At 51.8% G+C, this 25,013-nt stretch overlaps 1 protein-coding gene across 1 annotated transcript in view; it reads right to left on the bottom strand.

The window, feature by feature from the left end:
* Window positions 1-11,399: 11,399 nt before the first annotated feature.
* KMT2C (lysine methyltransferase 2C) overlaps window positions 11,400-25,013 on the bottom strand; it is a 217,376-nt gene continuing 203,762 nt past the window's right edge. The window contains exons 54-62 of the mRNA XM_029954361.1: window positions 24,314-24,421; window positions 21,913-23,032; window positions 20,883-21,019; window positions 19,679-19,821; window positions 19,244-19,412; window positions 15,439-15,555; window positions 15,062-15,135; window positions 14,755-14,863; window positions 11,400-13,419 (exon numbers count right to left, since the gene is read on the bottom strand). Coding sequence (XP_029810221.1) covers window positions 13,327-13,419; window positions 14,755-14,863; window positions 15,062-15,135; window positions 15,439-15,555; window positions 19,244-19,412; window positions 19,679-19,821; window positions 20,883-21,019; window positions 21,913-23,032; window positions 24,314-24,421 — 2,070 coding nt within the window. The 3' untranslated portion in view covers window positions 11,400-13,326. The remainder of the gene's footprint in view (window positions 13,420-14,754; window positions 14,864-15,061; window positions 15,136-15,438; window positions 15,556-19,243; window positions 19,413-19,678; window positions 19,822-20,882; window positions 21,020-21,912; window positions 23,033-24,313; window positions 24,422-25,013) is intronic.

Raw genomic sequence — 25,013 nt, 5'->3', positions numbered from 1 at the left:
CTAGTAGGACAGCATCCAAATAAAAGTCCTCAGCACAGTGACAAAACAACAAAATTAAAAGGCAACCTCCTGAACAGGAAAAGATACTTGCAAATGTCATATCCCATAAAGGGTCAGTATCCAAAATAAATAAATAATACAACTCAACATCCAAAAAACAATCAAATTAGAAATGGGCAGAGGACATAGACAGTTTTCTAAAGACCACAGAAACATGAAAAGATGCTCAACATCACTCATCATCAGAGAAACGGAAACCAAACCAGAGTAAGAGACCACCTCGCGCCTGACAGAGCGGCTGATTCCAAAAACGTAACAGGTGTTGGCTAGGATGTGGAAAAACACTTGCACACTCTTGGTGCAGCTGCTGTGGAAAACAGTACGGACGGTCCTCAGAAGATTAAACCTGGAACCACCTCATGGCCTGGTAATCACACTGCTAGGTATTTACCCCAAAATACAAAAAGCGCTAATTTGAAGGGATACACACATTCCTAAATTTATTGCAATATTCACAATAGCCAAATTATGAAAGTAGCCCAAATGTCCATTGAGGAATGAACAAAGATGTGTGTGTCTGTACACACACATATACACGCACATGCAAACACACATATACAATGAAATATTCAGCCACAAAGAAGAATGAAGTCTTCAGAGTGTGAGCTGAGGCAGAGAGAGAGAGAGGGTCCCCAAGCAGGCTCCACACTCAGCACAGAGCCCAATGCGGGGCCCAGTCCCACAACCCTGGGATCATGACCTGAGCTGAAATCAAGAGTCGGACATTGAGCCACCTGAGCCCCCCCCAGAGCCCCGAAGCACTCGATACACAGAACACACTGGTGGTGACCAGAGGGGAGGTGGGTGGGGATGGCTGAGCCAGGTGACGAAGACTGAAGAGAACACTTACCACGATGGAAAAACAAGGTTAGGAGTCATCTTTGCATACTGCACACATAGAAAGGGAGAGTTTTTTCCACCAAAATTACATCTTAGAGAGACAGTCTCTATAGGGTACTTTCTCAGTCTTTTTACCTTAAACAACAAAGCACCGTATTAGAAACATGTTGAAGACTATATCCTATTTCTACATTTTATCTCTTGTCATTCAACGTCAAAGACCACATGGTACATATAGAAAGCAGTGCTGCCTACATGAAACTCATTTTCAACATCAAGGCACAAATGTAAGATACATGCGTGTAGGACACTGCTTGGGAGAGATCTGAAGTAGCTGTGTCAATATGGCACAAGGGAGGCTTCAGAGTAAGCACACTTCTAGGGGTAGAGAGGGTCATTGCCTTGTCATAAAGGGGTCGATTCCGGGGCGCCTGGGTGGCTCAGTTGGTTAGGCATCCGGCTTCGGCTCAGGTCATGATCTCATGGTTCATGGGTTTGGGCCCCGTATCAGGCTCTGTGCTGGCAGCTAGCTCAGAGCCTGGAGCCTGTTTCAGATTCTGTGTCTCCCTCTCTCTCTGACCCTCCCCTGCTCTGGCTGTCTCTCAAAAATAAAGAACATTAAAAAAAAAAAAGATCCATTCATTAAGAAGAAATAAAAATAATAACAGAACTTCAAAGTACATGCCACAAAAACAGAACAGCCAGGAGAAGACCTAATCTACAACTATAGTAGGATTTCAACACACCCCTCAATAACTGATGAAATAAGTAGACAGAATATGATACTATCCACCAACGTGACATAATTAACAACTACGGAACATACGTGACAAGATGGGACAGAATATGCCTGCTTTTCAAGTTCAAACGAACACCTGCCAAGATAGGTCACATTCTGGGTATTAAGTCTCATTAAATTTATGCAAATTCAACTTGTGCAAAGTATAAAAGCTTAAAATCAATGACTTAAGCTTCTACTTTAGGAAAATAAGAAAAGGAAGGTAGAAGAGCAAAAAAATAGAGGAAATTTTAAATCTCAGAACAGAAATGAATGAAATAGAAAAAAAATCAGGGAAAAAACTCCAAACATCAGTGAAATGAAACAAATGGAGAGACACTCCATGCTCACGGATTAGAATAGAGTTAAGACATCCGTACTGCTCAGAGCAATCTACAGATTCAGTGCGATCCTTAGCAAAGTTCCAGCACTTTTCACAGAACTAGAACAAATACTAAAATGTGTATGGAAGCACAAAAGACTCCAAATAGCTAAAGCAGTTTTGAGGAAGAATCATGCTGAAGTGTCCCACTCCCAGATTCCAAGATGCACGACGAAGCTGTAGTGATCAAGACCGTGCAGTTGTGGCGCAAAACAGACGTACAGACCAATGGAACAGAATGAGAGAGACCGTAAGTAAACCCAGGCTTATATGGCCAATTAATAGAGAGCCAAGAATATACAATGGGAAGAAGACGGTCTCTTCAAGTCATTGCTACAGGGAAAACCAGACCGCTACGTGAAAAAGAATTAAACACTTTCTCATCCACAAAAATCAACTCAAAACAGATTAAAGACCTAAATGGGAGCCATAAAACTCCTAGGAGAGAACACAGGCAGTGACCTCTTAGATGTCAACCACAGCAACAAATTTACAGATGTCTCCTGAGTCCAGAGAAACCAAACCAAAGTAGGCAACTGGGACTATACCAAAATGAAAAGTCTGCACAGCAGAGGAAACCAATAAAACAAACCTACTGAATGGCAGATGATATTTGCAAATGAGTTATCTGACAAGGAGCTAATATCCGAAGTATGCCCAAATATGTAATAACCAAAATACTGAAAATATATACAACTGAGCACATGCACACACACAATAATCTGAATTAAATGGGCAGAGGTGGGTCCCTGGCTGGCTCGGGCAGAAGAGCATGTGACTCTTGATCTCAGGAGCATGCGTTTGAACCCACATTGGGGGTAGAGAATACCAAAAAAGGGCGGGGGGCAGAGGAGCTGAACTGACATTCTTCCAAAACTCTACAGATGGCCAACAGACACAGGAAAACGTCCTCAACGTCACTTAACATCAGGGAAATGAAAAAGTACAGCGAAGGTGTCCCCTATTACCTGTCAGGGTGGCTAAAATCAGACAGGAAATAAGCGTTGGGGAAGATGGAAGCGGAGAGACCCATGGTGAGGGGGCACCTAGCACGGCCGCTCTGGAAGCCGTGTGGGTCCTCAGAGTGAGAACTGGACACCCACGTGGCCCAGCAACTCCACCACTGGACACTCAGCCCGTGGGAAAGGAGATTCGAAAAGACGGTATTCTCCCCTAACCTGCAGCAGCCACGATGGGAGCAGCCATGCGGCCCCCGGGAGGTGGCGGGTGAAGACGCGCTGTGTGGATCTCCAACGGGACGTTAGTCATAAGAAAGGATGAGGTCTCTCCTGTGCCACACGCGGATGGTCCTAGAGGGTTTTAAGTGAGATGAATAGAGAAACACCACAGGATTTCATTTTTATGTAGAATCTAAAACAAAATGAACAAAGCAGAAACAGACTCGTTAAAAAAAAAAAAAAAGGCCAAAAAAACAGAACTGCTGTTTGCCGGAGAGGAGGGAGGTGGGGGGATGGGCAGGCGGGGTGCGGGAGGTACAGGTGAGTGGGCCGTGAGGAGGGAGGCCCAGCACAGGGGATCCAGCGACGCGCTGTGACAGCGTGGCGTGGGGACAGCCTGCAGGTGCGCGTGTGGTGAGCGCAGCATGACAGAGACTTGTCTGAGTCCCTGGGTCACATGCCTGTGACCAATATAAACTGTGTCAACCTCAATTTTTAAAACTCTAATGCAAAACCAACGAAAAGAGAGATGAATTATCCCCATCAGGAATTGCTGGTGGGAATGCAAGACGATACGGCCACTTCTGAGGATACTTGGGCAGTTTCTTACAACACCAAACTACTCTTGCCATGTTGCCCAGCAATCGAACTTCTTGACGTAACACAGCTGAAACTTAAGTCCCGGGGGGTGGAGGGGACGGGAAGGTGGGCTTTGAGGAAGGCACTCGCTGGGATGAGCACCGGGTGTCGTACGGAAACCAATTTATTTGACAATAAATTGTATTTAAAAAATAGAAACCTGTCCAGACAACAACCTGCACGTGCTTTTCTAGCAGCTTTAGACACACTGCCTGCAAAACAGGGAAGCAATCCAAAAGTCCTTCAGTGGGTGAGCGGATAAAGAAACTGGTCCATCCAATGTTCTTTAGCACTAAAATGAAATTATCAAGCCATAAATAGGCCTGGAGGAGACTTAAATGCATATTATTCAGTGAAAGAAACTAATGTGGAAAAGCTACATTCTGTAGGATTTCAACTACATGAAGGTCTGGAAAAGGCAAAACCATGGAGGCCGTAAAAGATCATGGTTGCCATGCGTCAGGGGAGGGAGGGAGGGGGGGACAGACAGAGGCCAGAGGGTGTTCAGGGCAGTGAAACTGTGAGGAGTGACACCACTGTGACGGATACAAGTCATGACACGTTAGTCAAAACCCACGAAATACCCAAAGCCAAGAGTGAGTCTTACTGTAAGCCATGGACTTTGGGTGGTGATGATGTGGGTTAATCACTTGTACTAAAGGTGCCACTCTGACATGGAAGACGGTGATGGGGGGTTATCACGACCAGGGTTACAGGCTTAAATAAAATGGACAGATTACTGGAAACAAATTATCCAGTTTCTCTGAAGAGACAGACAACCTGAACAGCCCTATTGCTTGTTACATAAATTGAATCTTGAGTTTAAAACCTTCCCACAGAGAGAACTCCAGGCACAGATGGTTCCACCAGTGAATTCTATCAAACAACAGAGAAAAAAATTATACCTATAATATACAACCTCTTCTGGAAAACATCTGTGAATTTCTGATATTATGAGCAAGCCCTAACTATATGTCAGACGACTACAGACTAGTATCCTTTGTGAATATAAAAGCAAGATCTCTTTATAAAATACTAGCAAATAAAATCCAGCAGTATGTAAATAAGATGATACACTATGAGCAAACGGGTTTTATCCAGGAATACAGTGTTGCTTTAAGAGCAGAGAATCAATGTAGTTTATGATATTAATACAGGAGAAAAGGCATGTGATTTTGCAGAAGAAAACATTTGACAGGATTCAACACTCATTTACCATCAGCAAACTAGGAATGGCAGGAAAAAGTCCTCAAACTGATCAGGGCATCTACAGAAATACTAGGTAGTCTCATATTAAAAAAAAAACAAAAAGACTAGATTCAGAATAAGGCAAGGATTCCTGTACTTACGACTTCCATTCAACATCTGTAGTGAAGGCCTTGTCCAGCGCAAAGAGGAAATTAAAAGGCATATTCATTAGAAAAGAAGAAGGAAGTGTCTTTATCTGCAGATCACAGTAAAGACTAGAAAACCAGAGGGAGTTTTCAACAATACTACAATACTACACAGGAAGGGAGTTTTTCAGGACACAAAAGGTAACTGATGAATTGTACCTCTATATACAGCAATGAACAGTTCAAACTTGAAAATAATAGTAATTATAATAGTATAAAAAATGTGAAGACTCAGTATAAGATCTGTACAATGGAAAGTGCAAAACATTACTGAAAGAAAATCTAAGTAGAGAACTATCCTATACTCATGGATAGAAAATACCGTTACGATATTTATTCTCCACAGTTTGCTCTCCCAAACACCTACAATCCTAGTAGGCCTTTTATAGAAGTTCACAATCTAATTTTAAATTTACATGGAAGTGCAAAGGTGTAAGAGTGGCCAAAATAAACCTGTTAAGAATAAACTTGAAAAGAATAAGGTTGGAGAACTTGCACCCATTCAAGCCTGACGGGCATACTGGCTTATGGACAGTGAGTTGATGGACGGGACAAAACAGATTCCCAGGAATACAGGCAATTTCCTGCAAAGTAGCCAATACGATTTGCATTGAGGAAAGAAAAATCGTAACCAATGGTGATGAATTATATATGCTAATGGCCAAAAATGAAATCTGACAAAGACTAAAACTGCAACATTTTTAGAGGAAACTGAAAATTGCCTTCGCAACTTTAGGATCAGCAAAGGTTTCTTCACTCAGTAAATGAACTAGTCATAAAGGATTCATGAATTGGAATTCATCAAAATTAAAACCTTCTGCTCAAGACCCCATCGAGAAAACAGAAGATAAGCAGCACATCTGTATCCAGAGTGTATGAACAGTGCTTAAAGTTTGGTGAAAAGACAACCCAACTTAGAAATGGGCAAAATGTCTGAATAGACCATTTGCCAACGCTGGGTAAGGGGCCACCACGTGAAAAGGTGTTCTGTGTCACGGTCACGAGGGAAATTCCCAACAAGCCACACTCAGATGCCACGCCCTGCCGTGAACATGTCTGAAACACGCATCCCCCTGGGGCTTCCAGGCAAAGGGCCGGAAGGCAGCGTCGCGAGCCTGTCACGGGAGCTCGTGGGGCGGAGAGCGCCGAGGGAGCGACAGGACTGCACCCCTGGCGGCCCCGAGGGGAAGAGAAGCCACAACCTCGGGAGACTGCGGCAGGCGAGGAGCCCAGCGGGGTCTTCTCCGCTTCGGTCACTTCCCACCGGGGCTGCGAGGTCAGGGCCAAGGAGCAGCGCTGGGAAGGAATAAAATCTGAGCAGGATCAGGGGACAGCGAGGAAGAAAAGAGGACCCTGGGTCACAGGGAGCGCAGCAGACCGGGCATCCGGCCGGAGCCGGCGGCCAGCACCTCCACTGAGGCGGCAGAGCTGCGTGGACACCCCTCCTGCGAGGTCCAGAGGACGAAATCCTCCGCTGGGCACCAGAGGCGGCTCTCGGCCAAGTCCCACAGTTACCTAAGGCGGCACATCCATCTTAGAGAAACCCTGCTGGCCGTCTACCTCCCGTGGACGGAAAAGCCAGCACTTCCCCGCTCTGTCCCATGAGCCTTCTTTCCTGCTTCACTTGGGACACTTGGGTCACTAGATGTGTGGCGCTTTCTCCCCACGGCAATTCTCTGGGACACCCGCTGGCTGTCCTACACTTCAACTCCAATCTGATTCTACCAGGAGATCGTGTCAGACCCACACTGGTTAGGAACTCGGTCCCACAAGACAGCCCGCACCCCCTTCACAGCCCATCCCTGGCCCAGGTCACCGGCGCTTCTAACCAGCTGCTACTGGAGGTTCCCATGACCCGCCTCCCCCCCTCCTTGGGGGTCAATTTGCTAGAGTGACTAACAGAACTCAGGAAAACAGTCTGCTGATTTCTGGTTTATTCTAAAAGGATACAATAAAGGATACAGATGAACATCCCAAAGGGAGAGAACGGGGGGGGGGGGGGGGGCAGGGCGCTGGGAAAGGTCGCCGAGCCCCTGTGCCCAGTGGGGGGGCGCCCCTCTCCAGCACCTACTCACCTTCACCAACCTCGGAGCTCTGAGCACCCCGTCCTGGTAGAATCTTATGGAGGCTTCGTCAGAGGCACGACTGATGAAATCATCAACCGCTGGCGGTTGATCCAATCCATCCTCCAATCTCTTGCCCTCCTTGGGGCAAGGGGGCGGGACCAAGAGCTCCCCTAGCACCATGCCTGCGCTCCTGTGCCTCCCACGGTCCCCTCGTTAACGTGACAGACACCTTTGTTGCTCTCATCGTTGGAAGCTCCAAGGGTCTAGGAGCCCCGGGCAGAAAGGGGGTGACCGCCTATCATCGCTGTATCCGTTTATGCCCTGGGTCACAGAGAAACCCCCACATGCGTCCTGAGACCCCGTGTGGTCATCACCATCCATCCAGTCCATCACATCCTCTGAAATCCTCACCCAGGGGGAGGCCACTCACGTTCGCAGGCTTCTGCCCCACCTGGTCAGGTTCCGGCAGCAGGAGTGACTCAGCAACACAGGACCCCAGCCTTTCAGGCACCGGGAATAATCGAGCTAAGAGACCAAGTCATCGCTGCTGATCCTCCTGCGAGGCCTTCCTGGGGCACTGGGTTTCCCTCATGACAGCCCACTGACTCATTCCCTTCCTCCCGGTGACTGGTTCCTTCTCGCCACTTACACTCGAACCTTCTGGCTTTTGGAAGGGACGTTCGGTTCGGTCACTACGCTGGTCTGGGTTGTAGACGTGCAGACGGTGTTCACCCAGTCAGTGCAGCTGTAGGCACTGTTGGCCCCGAATCTGGCAGCCAGGGTCACGGCCAGAAGAAAAGAGGTGAGGCGACGGGAAACCAGAAGGCAAGCATGCCGGAAAGACATGCTCACAGAGCCGGACAAAACTGTCACACGGTGTTCCAAACAAGGCAGAGGACGCTCAGGCGCAGGAAATGACAGCAGAGCAGAATTTGGTAGCTCAGAAATGTGACAGAACTCAGGCATCAGAAATGTAAAAAACAAATTGAGAAATGAAGAAAACAAAACACAGGCACAGAAACATGACATGTAATGTCTTGAAATAGAATTCGGCCAGAAGAGAAAATTTTAAATCAAAAAGGATTGAGAAAAGTTCTGATTCTGTCCAAAAGGGACAGCAGATCTGGGGCTGCCTCCTGGAAAGGCGGGAAAACACACATACACACACACACACACACGCGCGGCTCTAGAGATGGGTGGGCAGGGACCACATCCCAAGGAACACGGTGAGTCTGGACTCGGCCTGGCTGTTCGCCCAGAGACAACTTCCAGACCTGCTGGGGAGCAGGGGAGGGAGCCTCCGGGAGGGGCTGGTGGTGCTGGCGAACTGAGCGCGGAGTGTGGGGGGCTGGCGCACTGGCGTGTGAAGGGTCCTGAAGCCCACACGGGGTCTCTGCCAGAGCCTGGCCGCTCTGTGCAGGGTGACTCCAAGAGACTGTGCCGAAGACAAGTCCAAGGGAAAAGGGAGTGCTGGGGCAGGAGATCACAGGGAGCTGGGAATCCTTTAACTGGCAACAGCCAGTGCGGCCACCTCGGGGGATACCCAGGCATCCAGTGTGTTCCCCCGAAGGGCCAGACCTCAGTGCTGGGGCTAAACGAGGCTCATCATACAAGTAATTAAAGAGCAAGCTTTGAAAGGAGGAAAGAGATTCTCAGATCACTGCTACCAGTTGGGGGCCTAACACTCTTTGAAGGAATACAACACAACGCAGCACTCCACAACATAGGAGCACAATTTCTAGAATCCAAGAAAAATTGCCAGACATGGAAAAGGCAAGGAAATGTGACCTGTTACCAGGAGCAAAAGATCAATTAATAAAACGGGCCCAGAAATTAAAGAGATGATAGAATCAGCAGACACGATATTAAAACAGCTATCACACATGTATGCTCAGTGCACTGAAAATCTTAAAGGACAGTTTTAATATCATGAGGAATGACGCTATCCACCTGAAACGGTCAAGGTCATGAAACCAAGGTAAACCTGAGTTACTGTCACACAGCACAGACTAAGCAAACACCAAGCGCAATGTGGTGTCCCGGATTGGATCCCAGAACAGAAAAAGGGCATTGCTGAAACACTGGTGGGTTCCGAGCAGTGCCACGGACCAACGTCACTTTCTGAGTTAGGGCAAAAGTCCCAGTAATGTGAGATGTTAACATCGGTACATATCGGAAAACATGCCTGACCAGTACCCCTCACGAGAAAAACAGGTGACCTACCCAGATATCGAGGGTTTCCCTTTTTGTTTTCCCTTCTTCCTTTTGTTTGTTCTTAAAAACAAATGTGGATATTTTATGTGTTAAAAAAAATTTTTTTAATGTTTATTCATTTTTGAGAGACAGAGTCCAAGTAGGAGTGGGGCAAGAGAGGGAGACACAGACTCCAAAGCAGGCTCCAGGCTCCGAGATGCCAGCACAGAGCCCGACGCGGGGCTCGAACTTATGAACTGCAAGATCGTGACCTGAGCCAAAGTCAGACACTTAACTGACTGAGCCCCCCAGGAGCTCCAAATATGGCTACTTTAATCACAAATCAGCACGTATCTGACACGGGTGATGTGACAGTGGGGCGGTGACTGTGCAGAGCCCAAGGGGTGGGGGGAGGAGCTGCCGTCTGGGCCTGGGGGACAGGGAGCCGCCAGAGGTGCGGGGGTCCCACTGGGACGGTTGCTCCAGCCCCAGAGAGCAGGGAGGCAATGCTAGCGGAGGCCAGGACCCCGAGGGCAGCATCTGGACGCGGCAGTGCCGCCTCCGTCCCCCTGCTGTCCCTGCTCTTGGAGCTTTCAATCAGTGAGACTGGTGAGTAAAACAGAAGTTAAAAATGTCTGTGTCAGAAAAACCACACAGAAACCAATGAGCATCTTTACAGTGTTTCACAAGGGGACACACAGCCTAAGTCCAGGGAGGGCAGGACGGGCACAGAGTGGGGGGTGGACACGCGTGTGCGGGACCACGGGGGGTGGGGGGGCAGGCAGGCTGTGACCGCAGCCCTGGGTAGGACAGGAGGTCCCTTAAGGGCCACAGTGACGGCGGGGCCGCAGGGCGGGGACCCGGGGCCAGGGCGCTCGGCCACCTGATTGGAGGGGCAAGGGGAGCCAGGCTGCTGTGGGAGCAAAAGGGAAACGTTTCCATGTCCAAGGTCACAGGAAGAACTGGGTTCAAGTTTCCCTGCAGGGAGAAAGGTGGGCGGGGCAGCGGGCAAGCGGAAGGTCAGGCCACGTGGAGACCAAGGAGGCCACAGGTCCTCGGGGTGGAAACACGCCCGGGGAAGCGAGCGGTGGCCAGGGGGGGAGGACACGGAGGGAGCGGGACCACGAAGCGTGGCGGCCGGCGACAGCCTGGACACGGGAGGGGGAGCTGTCTTCCTAGGTCCCCAAGTTCTAGGGCCTTCCGGCAGAAGAGAGACGGTGCCACGAGGCGTCCCGCAGCCAGTCCCGCATCTTTGCCGGGAGACGCGGGCCGCTCCTCCGGGGAACATGCTCACCACGTGGCAGTGCCTCACGGAGGTCAATTCGGGTCTCTTGTTCTCTCACACGGACCCTCCTGGGCCCCCCGCCGACGTCCCTGACCTCTCCTGACACAAGCACACGGGATGCCAGAGCACACAGGCGGCCGACTACGCGTCCCTAACTCGCTCCAGTCCTCGGTTGCTGGCCGCGGGCGGGACGGCGGGGTGCTCAGGGAGCTGAAGGGGGATTCTGAGCGATTTTAATCTCAGCAATCCCCTTGGATGTTAAATACATTCAATACGACAGAAATCAAGTCTCTACCACACAGAATAAAGCTAAAAGAGCTGCCTCAAAAAAAAAAGAAGGAAAAAAAAAGAAAAAACTAAGGACTAAGTTTAACAAACAACAGTGGACTTCAAACAAAGAACAGGGCCCCAGGGATATGCTTTAACTTGGCCTTGGCGGCCAGCACCCAAAGACGCCCACGCCCGCCCCCAGGAAGGCGGGCTCAATGGAACGCGCCCCGGGCGCACGCACACACTACGAGGCGAGCCTGGCACCTGGCCGCAAGCAGCTCCAGCCGGGCCGGGGCTGACACAGACACAGTCACTTCCATAGATGTAAAATATTTTATTTGTAAATGGTGATCTTCTAAATCTGTGTCCACAAATTCCAAAACCCATAACACTCTGTATACTTCAAAAAATTCAATTTTTGCCAACATTAGGTACTATTATACAGAACAGAAAACAAAAGCCCGGTAGGACAAATACTGGTAGGACGTCAGAATATTGTACAAGAGAAGAAAAATATTCAAGAAACAAATTTCATACAGCTATTTATCAAGAGAAAAATATATACAATTGATTTATTTTGTAAGATAAAAATACATCATGCCATATACAAGTTCAGAACCGCGTCACTGATAAACCGACAGTTTACAGCCCACGTGAATTGTGCACACAGAAACTCCATTTACACTTAGCCTGTGAAGTGTCAGTACCAGAATCTTAAGTACAAAAAAAAAAAAAAAAAAAAAAAAAAAAAAAAAAAAAAAAAAAAAAAAAAAAAAAAAAAAAAAAGCTAACCTGGTTCAAAATGCTGATTAAATTTCTACAAGCAAACACAAAACAGTGTGTTTTTCTTTATTTTATTAAAGAAATGTAAACAAACAGTTCATACAAACACATTTTAAAATCACCTCCTCCAAAACCCTATTGGCCCGGGTCCTGCAGCCGCGAGCATGATCGAATCTCTCCTTTTTTTTTTTTCTTTTTTCTTTTTTTTTTTTTTTTTTCCCAAACGTTTGTGTTGAATAGAAGGCTAGAGAGTTAGACTGGAGCCCTGCGACGCGGTCTAGCGTGATCTAGAATGTTTACATGATTCTCTGTGGCTTGAAACAAAGTTCTAATCAAAACTACTTTTGCTGAAGAAAAGTTCAGCCTCCGTTCGGGGTGTTTCAAAGCAGTTATTCACAGTTATCACAAATTGTAAGCACAAAAAAACCTGAAGAAGTAGGGATGCAACAATAGAATATGAAAACATTAGTTTAAATTACCAAAACAGCTATAAAAGTTGGAGTCACAGCCCACACTCCGTTCCGTCGGAAGGTGTATAAAACAATTAAGTACTAATAGACTGTAGTTTCCAAAAAACCCCAAATACTCTAGGTTGAAATTTTGGTTATTACATAATGATCATGGCATATTTAATAACACAAAGTCGTATTGTAACATCCCCGTGAACAGTTTGTAAGCACCGAGCTGCTGCGGAGCCTGGTAGCATTTGGTCAATACTATTTTTATACTGTATTTTTTTCTTCTCAAAATATTTACACATTTGTACAAAGTAACAGTTTGTTAGTTCTGCAGGTAGCAGCAGCAGCTTGGCTTTCCTCTAACTTTTATTTAAAAATAGCTTCATTCACTTATTCAATAATAAATACAAAAAGTTTCTCTTATTTTACAGAAATCAAAAACTACAATAAACTGACTCATGGAATCAAGTATTTAAATGTATTTTAGTGCAAGTTATCGCCCCTTAGCTCTGTCCCTAAGGAAGTCACTTCAGTACATTCCTTGTTCAGTGGTGTCTACTTTATTTTAAAAAACTTTAAATCAGAGGGCCCGCCCCTTCTCAGATAAGGCCGCGTGTGGCCAGCACTCCGGACGCGTCTCCCTTTCGCTGGTGATGTCAGTCTTACATTCATAGGAAGCCCCCACCCTGGGGCCCGCAGCCCGCGGCTCTGCGCCCCAGTAAACGTTTCTCCTCGGTGAGACTCGAAAACAAAACGAAACAGAACAAAACCCGCCCACGGAAAGGAGGAAGGGAAGAGAAAGCGGAAAACAAAAGTGCTGGACCGTCCGGGCCGCCCCGGCGCGGCTCCCGCCCCAGGGCCGCTGCGGAAGCCGGGACCCCCAGGACCGCGTTTCAAACAGTCACACAACAGAAAACGAGAATCTCTTTCTGTCTGCAGAAGTCACTCGGCGCACCGCGTCGCTTCTCCGTGGGGACGAGCCGCCCGCCGCCGGCCGCGTTCAGTTCATCCACTTGCGGCAGTTGACGGCCCCGCAGTGACACGGGATCTTGTGCTGGTCGTCCTCGAAGTCGAACTTGTAGTCATAGCACAGCTGCCGTGGCAGAGACCCTGCGTCAGGGGGCCGCACCCCATCGTCCCCTCCCCCTGCCAGCAGTGCGGCGGACCGGGCGGGGCCCCGGGGGGGCTGTGGCAGGGAGAGGGGCCGTCCCTGCCAGCAGACCGCGTGCAGAGGCCTACCTAGGGTGACCGGATCGCCACCGACGACTCGGACAGGCCCTGCCGCCAGGTAGGTGGGGGGCGCACAACCCCGCGGCCCCGCCAAAAGGGAGGACCCACACCCTCCGAGGCCCTCCTGACTGGACACACCCCAAGGACACACCCCAAGGAAGGCGCTGCTCGCCTCGGGGAGACAGGGGCACTCACAGGGGCCTCCCTCTCGCTGGGGCCTCACAGGTCCTTCATGGAAACCTTCTCCATGTCACACAGAGCGAAGCAGGGGCTCGGAGAGGCTGAGCCACCCCCCGAGACTACTGGGGCAGAAGGGGAGGACCGGCCTGGGGCCCACAGGCCTCCGAGCCAGGTTCCCACCAGCTTCCTCTTACCTACTCATCAAGATCCTTTGAGATGCACAACGGGCCTTGGGCAGACTCTTGATGTAAAAGAGGGAATTCTAAACAACGACCAGAACACTCCAAGAATGACCCCATAGCTCTATTCAAAGGGCTGGGGGTTCCAACAACGTGAAAACGCACAGGCCCCTAACCCCCGAGCACCCTGAAATGTGTGGCCATTGCGTCTGTGGGACACGAACTCCAGATCACAAATGACTGGTCTAGACCAGCAATAACCTCAATAACCTCAACAAGTGAAAGGTGTCTGTGAGACCAAAGACACAAGCATCAAGCGCCCCATCCAGCATTTGGAAGAAAAAACAACAAAAGAGCCAAACTGTCTGAAAATCTGCTGAGAAAAACCGTAAGCTCATACCGATCCTAAGTGTGAATTCAAGCAATCCAGACCCCACGCTGCCCCCCAAGTGGCCACCCACAGCCTCACGGTGGCCTCACGTGAGCCACGTGTCCCTGGAGACCGAAGGCCACAGTCCCGTAGTCTCAAACATCAGTTCGATGACAAGTAAAATCTTTGAGAAGGACACGGCCCAACTGTGACCAATGGGGTGACACGGGAAAACGAGAGGTGGGCGAGGCGGGGGCAGGAGCTCGGGGTGCACGAGGGACCGGGGAGGAGCGGGCATCGGGCACTTCTGTGCCGCCTTGAGGAGGGGGCTGGCGGTTTGTCCCTGGGTGAAGTGACTGGGTGGCGACCCCCCACCCCAAGGAGAATTTCTCCAGCAGTAAAGACTTGGGAAAACAACAGGCCGAGCGGACCGGTCAAAGCAGGAAGCAGACACGATCCACACTCTTACCTCCTCTCCTTTCTGGATCCTCCTGTTGGAGCTGATGATAATTTTGTGTCCCCTCTCAAAAGTCACCACTTCAGCCACACAGTTCGGCGCACACGAATGGTTGATGTACCTGCAAGCCGCCGTTTCAGAAAACTGTTCATTACGCAATGGCTGGAGGCAGCTTTAAAAACCCCTAGTTCTTAGCAGAAACTTTCTCCTAATTACCTTCCTCCCTGCCCATTAACAGAACAGAACAATCTGTGAACTTGTCTGCCCTGAACGCAGCACGGAGGCTGCCGGGAGCCCAGGGCCCGGAGCGGAGCCTCACCTGGCAGGCCCTCCGGTGAGCGTGGCGTCGATCACGTGGTCGTTGTCCATGCGGAACATGTACACGCCGCGGTTCTGCAAGACAAAGGTCAGACACTCCTCGCGTGCGTCCCCACGGGAAGACGGGTCGGAAGGGAGCGGAAGCACGGCCCCATCACACTCACTGTGGGGTCATGCGACCGTCAGTGGACAACTGTCCACGTGGGTGAGCGCACATCTACGCTCGAGAGGCAGCGCCGGGCCCTCTAACCTACAGGTCTACCCACGCCAACGGTGACACCAACTGAGTGAGGGAAGACCGACGCGGGAAACGCAGGATGTCCACGCGGGCCTTCTGTTCGGCAGCGAGCCCGCCCCCGGCGCCCCGCTGCCACTCACCTGAGACTCGTACAGCTTCTCTTTTCTGTTCGCGACTTCGTTCCGGATGATGGTCCCGATGTACTCGATGACCATGGTGTGCTTCTCGATGTCTCTAGCGGCATACAGGCCCAGCCCCTGCAAAAAGAGGACACAGTGTGTACATGTGCCTCGCAAATCGCTTTCGCTTCCCGGACACCAAACGGATCCTTTCCTACAAAGGCCTCACCCTACGTGCCGCGCCGGACAGCTCACCTGAACACAAATCTTCTCTACTGAACATACATACTGTCATCTGAAACCATCCTACCACTTAGAGCAATGCCGCTACCATCCTGCCTTGTGTCTTTCTCACACAAAATTCTTACAGCGCACTGACAAAGTCACACCGCTGTCGGCCCGCACTGCGCCTGCGCCCGGCCGCCTTGTCCTCTGTGCCATTCACGCTGAGACCCCGCCAACTAAACACGCTGACGGCTTCTGGTGTTTATTTTATCCCGTGACTATTTCTAAAAGGACACGGCAGGACGGCAAAGCTAACAAATCAGGAGCAGGGCTGACCACGGGGGCTGCTAATACTCGGTCAGGTTTCAGATTTGGTGAGGAGCCCCTGGAAGCAGGGACAGCTGCTCTGCGCCAGGAAAGTTGGAAAGAAATGAAATTCTTCTGAAAGGGAACCTTCTCCCCTAGAGTCCTGAGTCCTGAGAAATGTGCGGAAGTCGGAACTGGCTTGAAACACGGACGCAGGCCTCTGGTTTGGCAGCTCCTAGTGTCCAGGCCACGGGCCTGACACGTCACAGTCCACGTGTGCGGTTTTGCATGGCAAATTCTGGGAAGATAACACGCCGAAAGGAATACAGACAACGGCCGTGAGTGTTTGGTTATTTTCTTACCCCGGTGGGAGTGCCCTCCTTCTCAGCTCAAACTGGCCGAAGCCGGCAGAAACCGAGTAGGGAAGAGGATGTGCTAACTGGGAGGGTCCCCGGGTGTAACGACATCCGGCACCCGTGGGGCACCCAGTACCGGCGCCTTAGATGCCTCAGGGGGGGAATCATCTTCTGGTGGAAAAACTTATGCAATTTATCTGTTCAATTCCAGCTCTGAGGTGACCGAACCAGAACACAAAAGGTAACATTATGTATAGAGAGCAATATAGCTCCGAGTGAGAGCAGACAGGGAGGGGCACCTGGGGGGCTCACTCAGTTGAGCATTAGACTCTGGATTCCGGCTCAGGTCATGATCTCACCGTTGGTGGGATCGAGCCCCAAGTCGAGTTCTGTGCTGACAGCATGGAACCTGCTTAGGATTTTCTCTCTTCCTCCCTCCCTCCTTCTCTCTCTGCCTCTCCCCCACTTGCACTCTCAGTCTCAAAATAAACTTAAAAGGACAGGGAGATCAATGAAAAAGAACAAAGAATCCAAGCAGATCCACACATATGTGAAAATTTAACACATAACACTGTGTCACAGGATGGCGGTGTCATAATTCAGTGTAATACGGGAGGAATATTTACTAAATGGTGCTTCAACTAGTTATTCAATGGAAGAAAATACAATTGTTTTAAACATAAAAAATAAAATCTCTAACTACAGAAACCCAAGAAACCAAATATACAACATAGCCTACTGTCTTCACCAAGATTAAGAGCTATAGAAAAACATATACATTTGACTATGCAAAAATTACTTTTCTTAAAGTTTACTTTTATTTATTTTGAGAGAGAGAGTGAGCAAGTGGGAGAGGAGCAGAAAGAAGAGGGAGAGAGAGAATCCAAGCAGGCTCCACGCACTCAGCACGGGGCTAAACTCACACTGAGAGACCGTGACCGGAGCTGACTGAGGCACCCAGGAGTCCCTCAAAACTAAAACGCTTTTAAAGAAAAAAGAAGCCGCATTTCCTAGCAGCCAAAGGATGTTTTTATAGGGGAATCCACACATTAGCACACGCTCTTACGAACTGGGAAACGGATAGGGGAGGAACTTGTACTTTACAGAAGAGCAAACCCCAACGGCGAACTGCAAAGCTGCTGGTCCGTCAGCAGCTAGAAAGTGCGGTTAAGGAAGGGGCACCAGGCTGGCAGAGATGTAAGGGCGGTGGCACTAAGGGGGTGGGGGGTGGGGGTGGGGGGAGAGACGGTCTCGCAGGCCCTGGAAGAAATGTGCACTTTGTCGAAAACCCCCACAACGTCTACCAAGGTGAAAGGCACATGTAGTTTATACAGTTCTCTGACTCCTGGGAATACCCTCCACAAGCCTGAATCTACCCATAGTGGGAGTGTTTGTCCAAGATACTGATGGCAAAGCAATTTTGGGGAAAACGAAAAAGAAACATTTTTCGGTTGTGGGACGGTGTCCTTAATCACAGCTCATCGACAGCAGGACATCCGGCCGGAGAGAGGACTCGGGGCACCGGCGGGAAGAGCCGCGGGGGCGGCAGACCGCACATCGGGCCCGGGTGCGCCTGCGCGGTGAGGCCCGGGAGGAGTGGGGAACGGCGAACCAGCTACCTGGGAACACTCACACGGAAAGGACCCCCCACCAGGAGTGGACCCCCCTCCCCGGGCTCCCCAGGAAGCGGAGGGGCTCTGATCTTGAGGCAACCGCAGAGGGACAAGACAGTGTATTTGTAATTTGGCAACAAAGTATCAAATCAGAGCAAGAGCAGAAAGAGCTCTTATGCAATTTTTCTTCATACAAAAGAAAGATGAGCAGATGAAGGAGCAGTCACAGGACGAGGACCAGGGAGCCAGAGGCAGAGGGCAGAGGAGGAGGGTTGGCGGCGACAGAAGTCCCCTCTGCCATAGCACTCGTCCCCGGGGCCCCCGCGGGGCCAGGCTGGGAAGCCTCAGAGATCCCACCCAGGCGGTGCTGCTGCTCCAGGGCCCGCGCTGTGGGACCCCAGATCCCACGGTCCAGTCTCCCTCCAAGGTTCAAACAGAAAGAAACGGAGGGAGGAACGTGCAAAAGAATTAAACATTTCTCACACTGAAGGCCCCAAGTTCCAGTACAAATAAGGAAAATAAAACCAAAAAAATGATCCAAACACAGGCACATTTTTTGTAAAATGTCCAAATATCAAGAACAACAAGAAGATCTTAAAATCTTCCCAAATGAGGAAAAAGGTTCCAACAAAGGAACGAGAATCCAAATGAGTCTAGACAACAGACTACAAGTCAGATTTCTATTTTGAGGAGCTGGCACGGGGTCCAGTGGGACTGGGAGGCAGGGGACCGTAGGGTGCAGGGCCAGAGAGTGGACCTGCGGGGGCTCTCCTGAGGGGACAGGCCACAGGAGCGGACGACGCTCCGGGTGGGGGGCGCAGAGGACAGCGCGCAGGGTGATGGGGTGCAGGGCAGAGTGAGCTTCGGGGGTGCCACCCGGGCGGCCCGGAAGTAGGGACGGGAGATGGATTCACGCGCTCGGCCCCCGACAGCTCAGCCGCACGGTACTCCACGTCTCCCAGACGAGGACTCCGCACACAGAGCACCTTGAGACTTGGTCTCGTGTGCATCTCTCACGAGTACCTGGGGCAGCTGGGGGGGGGGCGCGCGGGGGGGGGCGCGCGCGCACATCCCGGTGTGCAAACTACCACGCCTCCCGCCTGCCGCGAGCTTTCGTGAAGATGCAAAGATGTGGACTCCGGGGCCTTTCCATCTGGGGGCGGGGCGAGGGGATGGTGCTCCATGAGACACACGGGACCCCAGGGTTACCAACAACACGATGTGGGAGGACGGTGCGCCCCAACGCCCTCCCCCGGACGCGGGAGCACGGACGTGACGCTGCGTGCCGTGCGCCCCCAGCCCCGCCCGGACGACGGCTGCCCTCACCTGGATGCGGGAGCGCGCCAGGTACACGTTGGACTTCCACTCGGCCTTCATCCGGCGGTACTGCGAGGACTTGGAGTGCACGAACTGCTTGCTGTAGGGCGCGTTCAGCTCGCCGGTGACCGTGCTCTGAAAGGACTTGGAGGTGCTGGTGCTGTTCAGGGTGTGCGGTCTGCACGCGGCGGCACGTCAGCGGGAAGGAACGAAAGGACAACTGAAGACATCTCCGAAGGCCGCCCGAGCCGGGCGGCTCCAGGTCTCGCCGGCAGGCAGGCACGCGGCAAGCCGCCCAGCAGGGCCACGCGGAGGGTCAGCCACGCGGGCGGCGCAGGCACAGCCGGGGCAGCAGGGTTTGTAAGCAGCACACAGATCACGCACGAGAGCCACCAATGCGCCTAGAAACCCTGGGCTGTACTATGTGAAGTTAAAACAAAATACCTTAACACAAACCTCTTGACATGGGCACTCATTTTCGGCTCCGAGCGGGCGCAGCCGGTGGGGTTGACGGCCAGCGGGAGCTCCATGAGCGGGTTGCGGCCGTAGCGGAAGGTGTAGTTCTCGCACGCCTCAACCCCGGGCAGCTGGAAACGGGCAGGGACGCAAGGCGCACGCGTCAGCCGGGCCGCAGGCCGTGGGAGGCGGCGCGACGGGGGCCCCGCTGGACCGTCTGCGGAGCTCCGAGAGCCTGCGGACGCTCCGGAGGAATGACCGACCAGGCCGGCCCTCGCGGGGAGCGGGCTGGCTACCTCGCAGCTTCCCGCTTTCAACTTCTGTGTCTTTGTTTGGAAATTTAAAAATTAAATGCAGTCAGACAACATTGCGTATGGTCTGCTTTCTAGATCTCTCACTTCTTCCTCGAGGTTATCACACTCAATTCCCTGAGAGTGTAGGCGGTAACCTCGGAAATTTACTCGTAAAATAATTCTGTGCTGTAAGTCTGTCCTAGATTATGTTTCTTGTGAACACATTTCTCTACGGACCTGAAACATATGTATCATTTAGGCAGGGCCCAACCTAAACAAGAAGGGGCGCATGTAACTCAGTGGCCACTGCATGTCCTCGCTTCTCCAAAAAACCAAAACCACAACCAAAACTAAAGCCACGAACCATCAATGATTTTTTTCTCCCTGAAAATACTGCCTTGTAATCAGGCAGCTTCCTAAAAGCACGGCATGGACCCACTGGCAAGCACGCCTGTAACCCTAAAAGGTTGCAAAGAGACATCAGAGGCGACCTGGTGCTCCTGCAACCCAACTGTCCTCTGGCGGCTGGCCCTCGAGAGGGGGCAGGAAGGGGGCGGTCAACACCCCAGTGTTGGGGGCCGGACACATCAACATTGCCAAGTGCAGAAAACGTGAGGAAGCAGCGGAGACGACGAGGGTCCCCTCCCTCACCCAGCTCTGCCCTCGCCCCGGCCTTGCAGGCACCTGTGAAGACAACCTGACCTGTGAGTCACCTCACAGTCGCTTCACTGACCGTGAACATTTACTGAGGTCTCCTGATGCGTCACAGGTGCCCTGAGAGACACCCAGAGAGCGAATGCACGGCAGAGCGCGACCTCCAGGCCTCGGGGCTGGGGCGGCTCCCAGGGGAGCGGTCCCACTGAGGAACAGCACGCGCGGAGCGGCCACCTGATACTCACGGACTCCGCGATCCGCACCACCGCGGACACCGTCAGCCCGAACAGGTCCTCTCCCTTCAGATATGCTGGAAAGAGCTGGAGCATTTCAGACTGTTTTCTCACACAGGCCACGGGCTCCAAAATTTTATCCCAAACACCTGCATGTGGCCAAAACAAACAACAACAAAAGAGTTTACAACAAACTTGCGCTTGGCTAAACAGAGGAAAACAGGACAAAGTCGAAAACCAGAGCAAAATAAAGATGGAAGCTCCACGGGTTCCCGATTTCCTCGTGAAGCCTGGCACCACCTGCCGGTCAGGAAGCAGCTTACGTGGAAGACTTCACGAAATCTGGGGAAGAATCGGCCACATTTAGAAAATTAACGAGTGAAAGTGGGAAGAAAGCTCAACGTATCAAATTCAGGCAAGAACTTAATTCATCTTCACAGCAGGCACCGAACTTAAGCAATCAGTCCAATTAGCAGTGTAGAGAAATACAATTCTTTTCTCTCAGATTTTAATTAAAACAGTAAATTGGTATTTCCTTGGAGTTATTACCTTCAGGGCATTTTCATACATTTTTTTTTAAAGTTGCTGAACTTAAAAAAAAAGCAATCCTCAGTACCTTCTGCATCAATAAAATGACCACTTAGGTTTAATGCTATGGTCAAAACTAAGTGTCTAATTCCTTGCTCCAAATACGTTCATTATCTGACACTCCTCCTCCAAGGCAGCGTACCCAAGACGCTTCGAACACAGTTCGCACCCTCGACTCCGGAGGGTCCCGATGCAAACGGGCGATCACCGGGTTAGCAACTGTACGTTCGTTCGACTAGGTTCGCTCAAATGCCTATTTGGATTGGAGGAGGCCCAACGAGTGCCACGGGCAGGGACGGCGGGCAGGGACGGCCGGCGAGATGTCGCACACGCACACATGTGCACACGTGTGGAGGAAAGGCCCGCGTCTGTGCTTGTGAGATCTGAAAGGAGCATGAGCAAGAGGAGAACCCAGACACAGGCCCCTGGGCGGAGCCCACAGCCACGACGTTACCTTTAGGGGAGGAGTCGCTCAGGACGAGGTCCTCGTGGCCCTGCTCCACGATTCGGACGACGAACACCGGGCGGCCCTCCTTCTCCTCGATGGAGCACAGGTAGCGGCAGCGGCGGTTGGCGTAGCGTGTGCTCCAGTACAGGCGGCTGGCCTCGTAGCCCACGGGGAAGAGCGCCTTCGCGGAGTGGAAGGCTGGCATGTGCTGCGGCAGCAGCTGGCCGATGGTGTGGAAGATGAGGCTGCCCACGCGGAAGGTGTGGTCCCGCTCGCCGCGCTGCACGATGCTGGCGATCTGCCGCACCTCGTCGCGCTGCACGTAGACCCGCCTGAAGACGGCGAAGTAGCTCAGCTCCTGCTCGTGGATCCCCTTTGGTTTGTGCATGGGACACAGCATCGTCTTGTCCTTGAAAAACATGCATTGTGCTTTAATGGCGCAAGTGAAGTGGTAAATGTTGGTGCACCGAAACCGGTGACACCCGCTGGTGGCGCCCATCTTGTGGCAGAAGACACACTTCATCTGCAGGCCCCGCCTCAGCGCCAGCTCCACGTTTATCAAGGCGCCGGCCTGGGTCTCGTAGACCTCCGTGGACCAGAGCGCACAGTTCAGGTGGACCCACACGTCCAGGTCAAGGTTGAGCAGCCGGGCCGGGCCGTCCGTCAACCCGTCACCTTCCTCATGGCAGAAGCAACACTTGCGGTAGTCCCTGGGCACAGGGTCGGGTTTCAGGGAGGTGCCCAGCTTCTTCAAGAACTCGTCGATCTCGTCCTCGCAGGGGGGCTTGAACGTCCCCTTGGGCAGCACGATGTGAATGCTCCACTTCCTCCACTTCATCCCCCTCCACTTCTTGCTGAGCGGCCGGCAGTCCTCGAGGCCGCCGTGGACGGTCCTGAGCCGAGGCTTCAACTTGACTGTTACCTTAAGCTCGTCTGGCTTTGCCTCCACTTTGGCCGCTTCGAAGGCCGGAGGGAACGTGATGGGCGGGGACGCGGGCGGGGACGCCTCCTCCTGGAGCTGCGGGAGGCGGTGCACATCCAGGGTGGAGGTGTTGTTGCTGTACTGGTGAACCGCTTTGGCAGGCGGCTCTCTTCCGGGCGACTGGGGCAGCGGAGGAGCGGGTTCCTGCACAGACAGGGACAGAAACAGAGCGGTTCTAGGGCGGAGCAGCTGCCGTCACGCGGTCTGGGCCTGGGGGGCAGGGCGGGGCCCCTCCCCAGGCCCACTGGGCAAAGCCTTGAGCCCTGGAAAGCATTCTGCTCCCACACCTCCTCGGACACTGCTGTCTAACCACGAGAGAGCCAGAAAAGTCCACCTGAAGAGGGGCTCGCTCGCTCAGTCTGCACGACGGGAGCGGTGGTTCCTGTTAAACCAGGTCAGAACTTGGGGACGTGGCCTCCTCCGAGCTTCGCCCCACTCTCCCGACTTCCAGACTGCCAGCCTCAGCCTGAGCTGATTGGCACAGATGCCAACGCAGGGCACCGGCCCTCCGTACACCACACGGCCCTCCTCCCCACGCTGCCAGGCTTGGACCCCGCTGCCAGAAGAGGTGAGGTCCGAGAGAAGGCCCAGGACCTTCTCCCGGGGGGCAGAGTCTCACCAACTCGTAAACCCCCAACCCACAGGGCCCCCTCTTCTCACACCACCCCCCAAGCAGCTGTCTGAGAAGACACACCTCCCATAACTCCTGGAGCAGGCAGGAACAGGACACCAAATTAAAAAATTATCTGGTAAACAACCAATTCCTTCTCTTATAGCGACTGACACAGTCTAATTTCAAGTCTAAACCTATTTTAACATATAGCTTGATTTCATTATACTGGAGACTACTGCCTATTATGAAAAGAAGAGTCTCCAGAACCTTCTTCCAGGAGACAGCAGAGCAGTGATGCGCAGGGGGGGGAAGGGCCGTCAGCATCACCACGCGGAAAGGCTCCCTTCCACACCGATGGCTAACGACCCTGCCCCGCGCCAGCCACACGCCCACACCTCAGTCCCACAGGAGCAGGGGAAGGAGGCCGTGCCCACCACGACACACACGCCCAGACTAAAACCGTCTTCGGGAACGGGTTTATCCATCAGGATAACATCAATACGAGTTGTAATTACGGTGGTAATGAAGTTAAGGTATTTTTAATTACATAAGTAAACTTAAAGACTGTGTTACTTTTAGCGTTTTAGTCAATTCTGAACTTTCAAGACCTGGTCCAAGCCTTTTGCCCCCTTGTCACAGAAGCGAGATTTCCATGAAATCGCACACGGGCCGCCCTTTCCCCGCCCATAGCAGCTCTCCCTGTGCGCCCTGTACCCAGAGAGCTGTGCACCTGCTCTGCTCATTAACATGGGCCAAAAGCATGGAAGTCACTCACTGGACACGTTCACTAACGGACACCAGCCTGATCTTACCTTGCTGTCTGAGTTTTTCGCTTGTGTGGTTGAGGCATAAAGAACGAAGCAGTTATTACTACAGAAGACGACGTCCTTCTCCACTCGGTGGGGGCTTTCTCGGGAATCCTGAAAAGCGGAGAGAAATGTGTAAGGATCTCAACAAATCACAATCTCGTAAAAGCAAGCTATACGATGTTGGTTTTTATGCTGTGTTTAAAGTGAAAGCGGGGACGCCTGGGGGGCTCAGGTCATGATCTCACGGTTTGTGGGATCCAACCCCACGTCGGGCTCTGTGCTGACAACTCGGAGCCTGGAGCCTGCTTCGGATTCTGTGTCTCCCTCTCTCTCTGCCCCTCCCCCACTCTCTCTCTCCTCTCAGAAATAAACGTTGGAAAAAAAAATTTTTTTTAATGAAATAAAAGTGAAAGTTGCTCTCTGTCCTAAAAGTACAAGTAACTACCTGCAAATACTGGCATCTAGAAATTTAGCCAAAGAGAAGATAAATTTACAAAACTAAACTCGATTATCCCCGCTTCACTCTCTTTAGGAACACGCCGCTCTCGTCACACCTGACTGAAGGTCCACGGCGGCTACCTGGCTCTCCGGAAGCAGGCCAGGCCCCTGCGGAGCTGCCTCCTGGAACGCGGCCCGGGGAGCCACCACACGGGGGCTCTCGGGACACGGGCGGAGGCGGGCGGCGGCGGGCCGAGGAGGAACG

The sequence above is a fragment of the Suricata suricatta genome, chromosome 2 (genome assembly GCF_006229205.1).
Source record: "Suricata suricatta isolate VVHF042 chromosome 2, meerkat_22Aug2017_6uvM2_HiC, whole genome shotgun sequence".
In the NCBI taxonomy this organism is placed as follows: domain Eukaryota; kingdom Metazoa; phylum Chordata; class Mammalia; order Carnivora; family Herpestidae; genus Suricata; species Suricata suricatta.
This window is presented reverse-complemented; position numbering and strand designations above follow the sequence as displayed.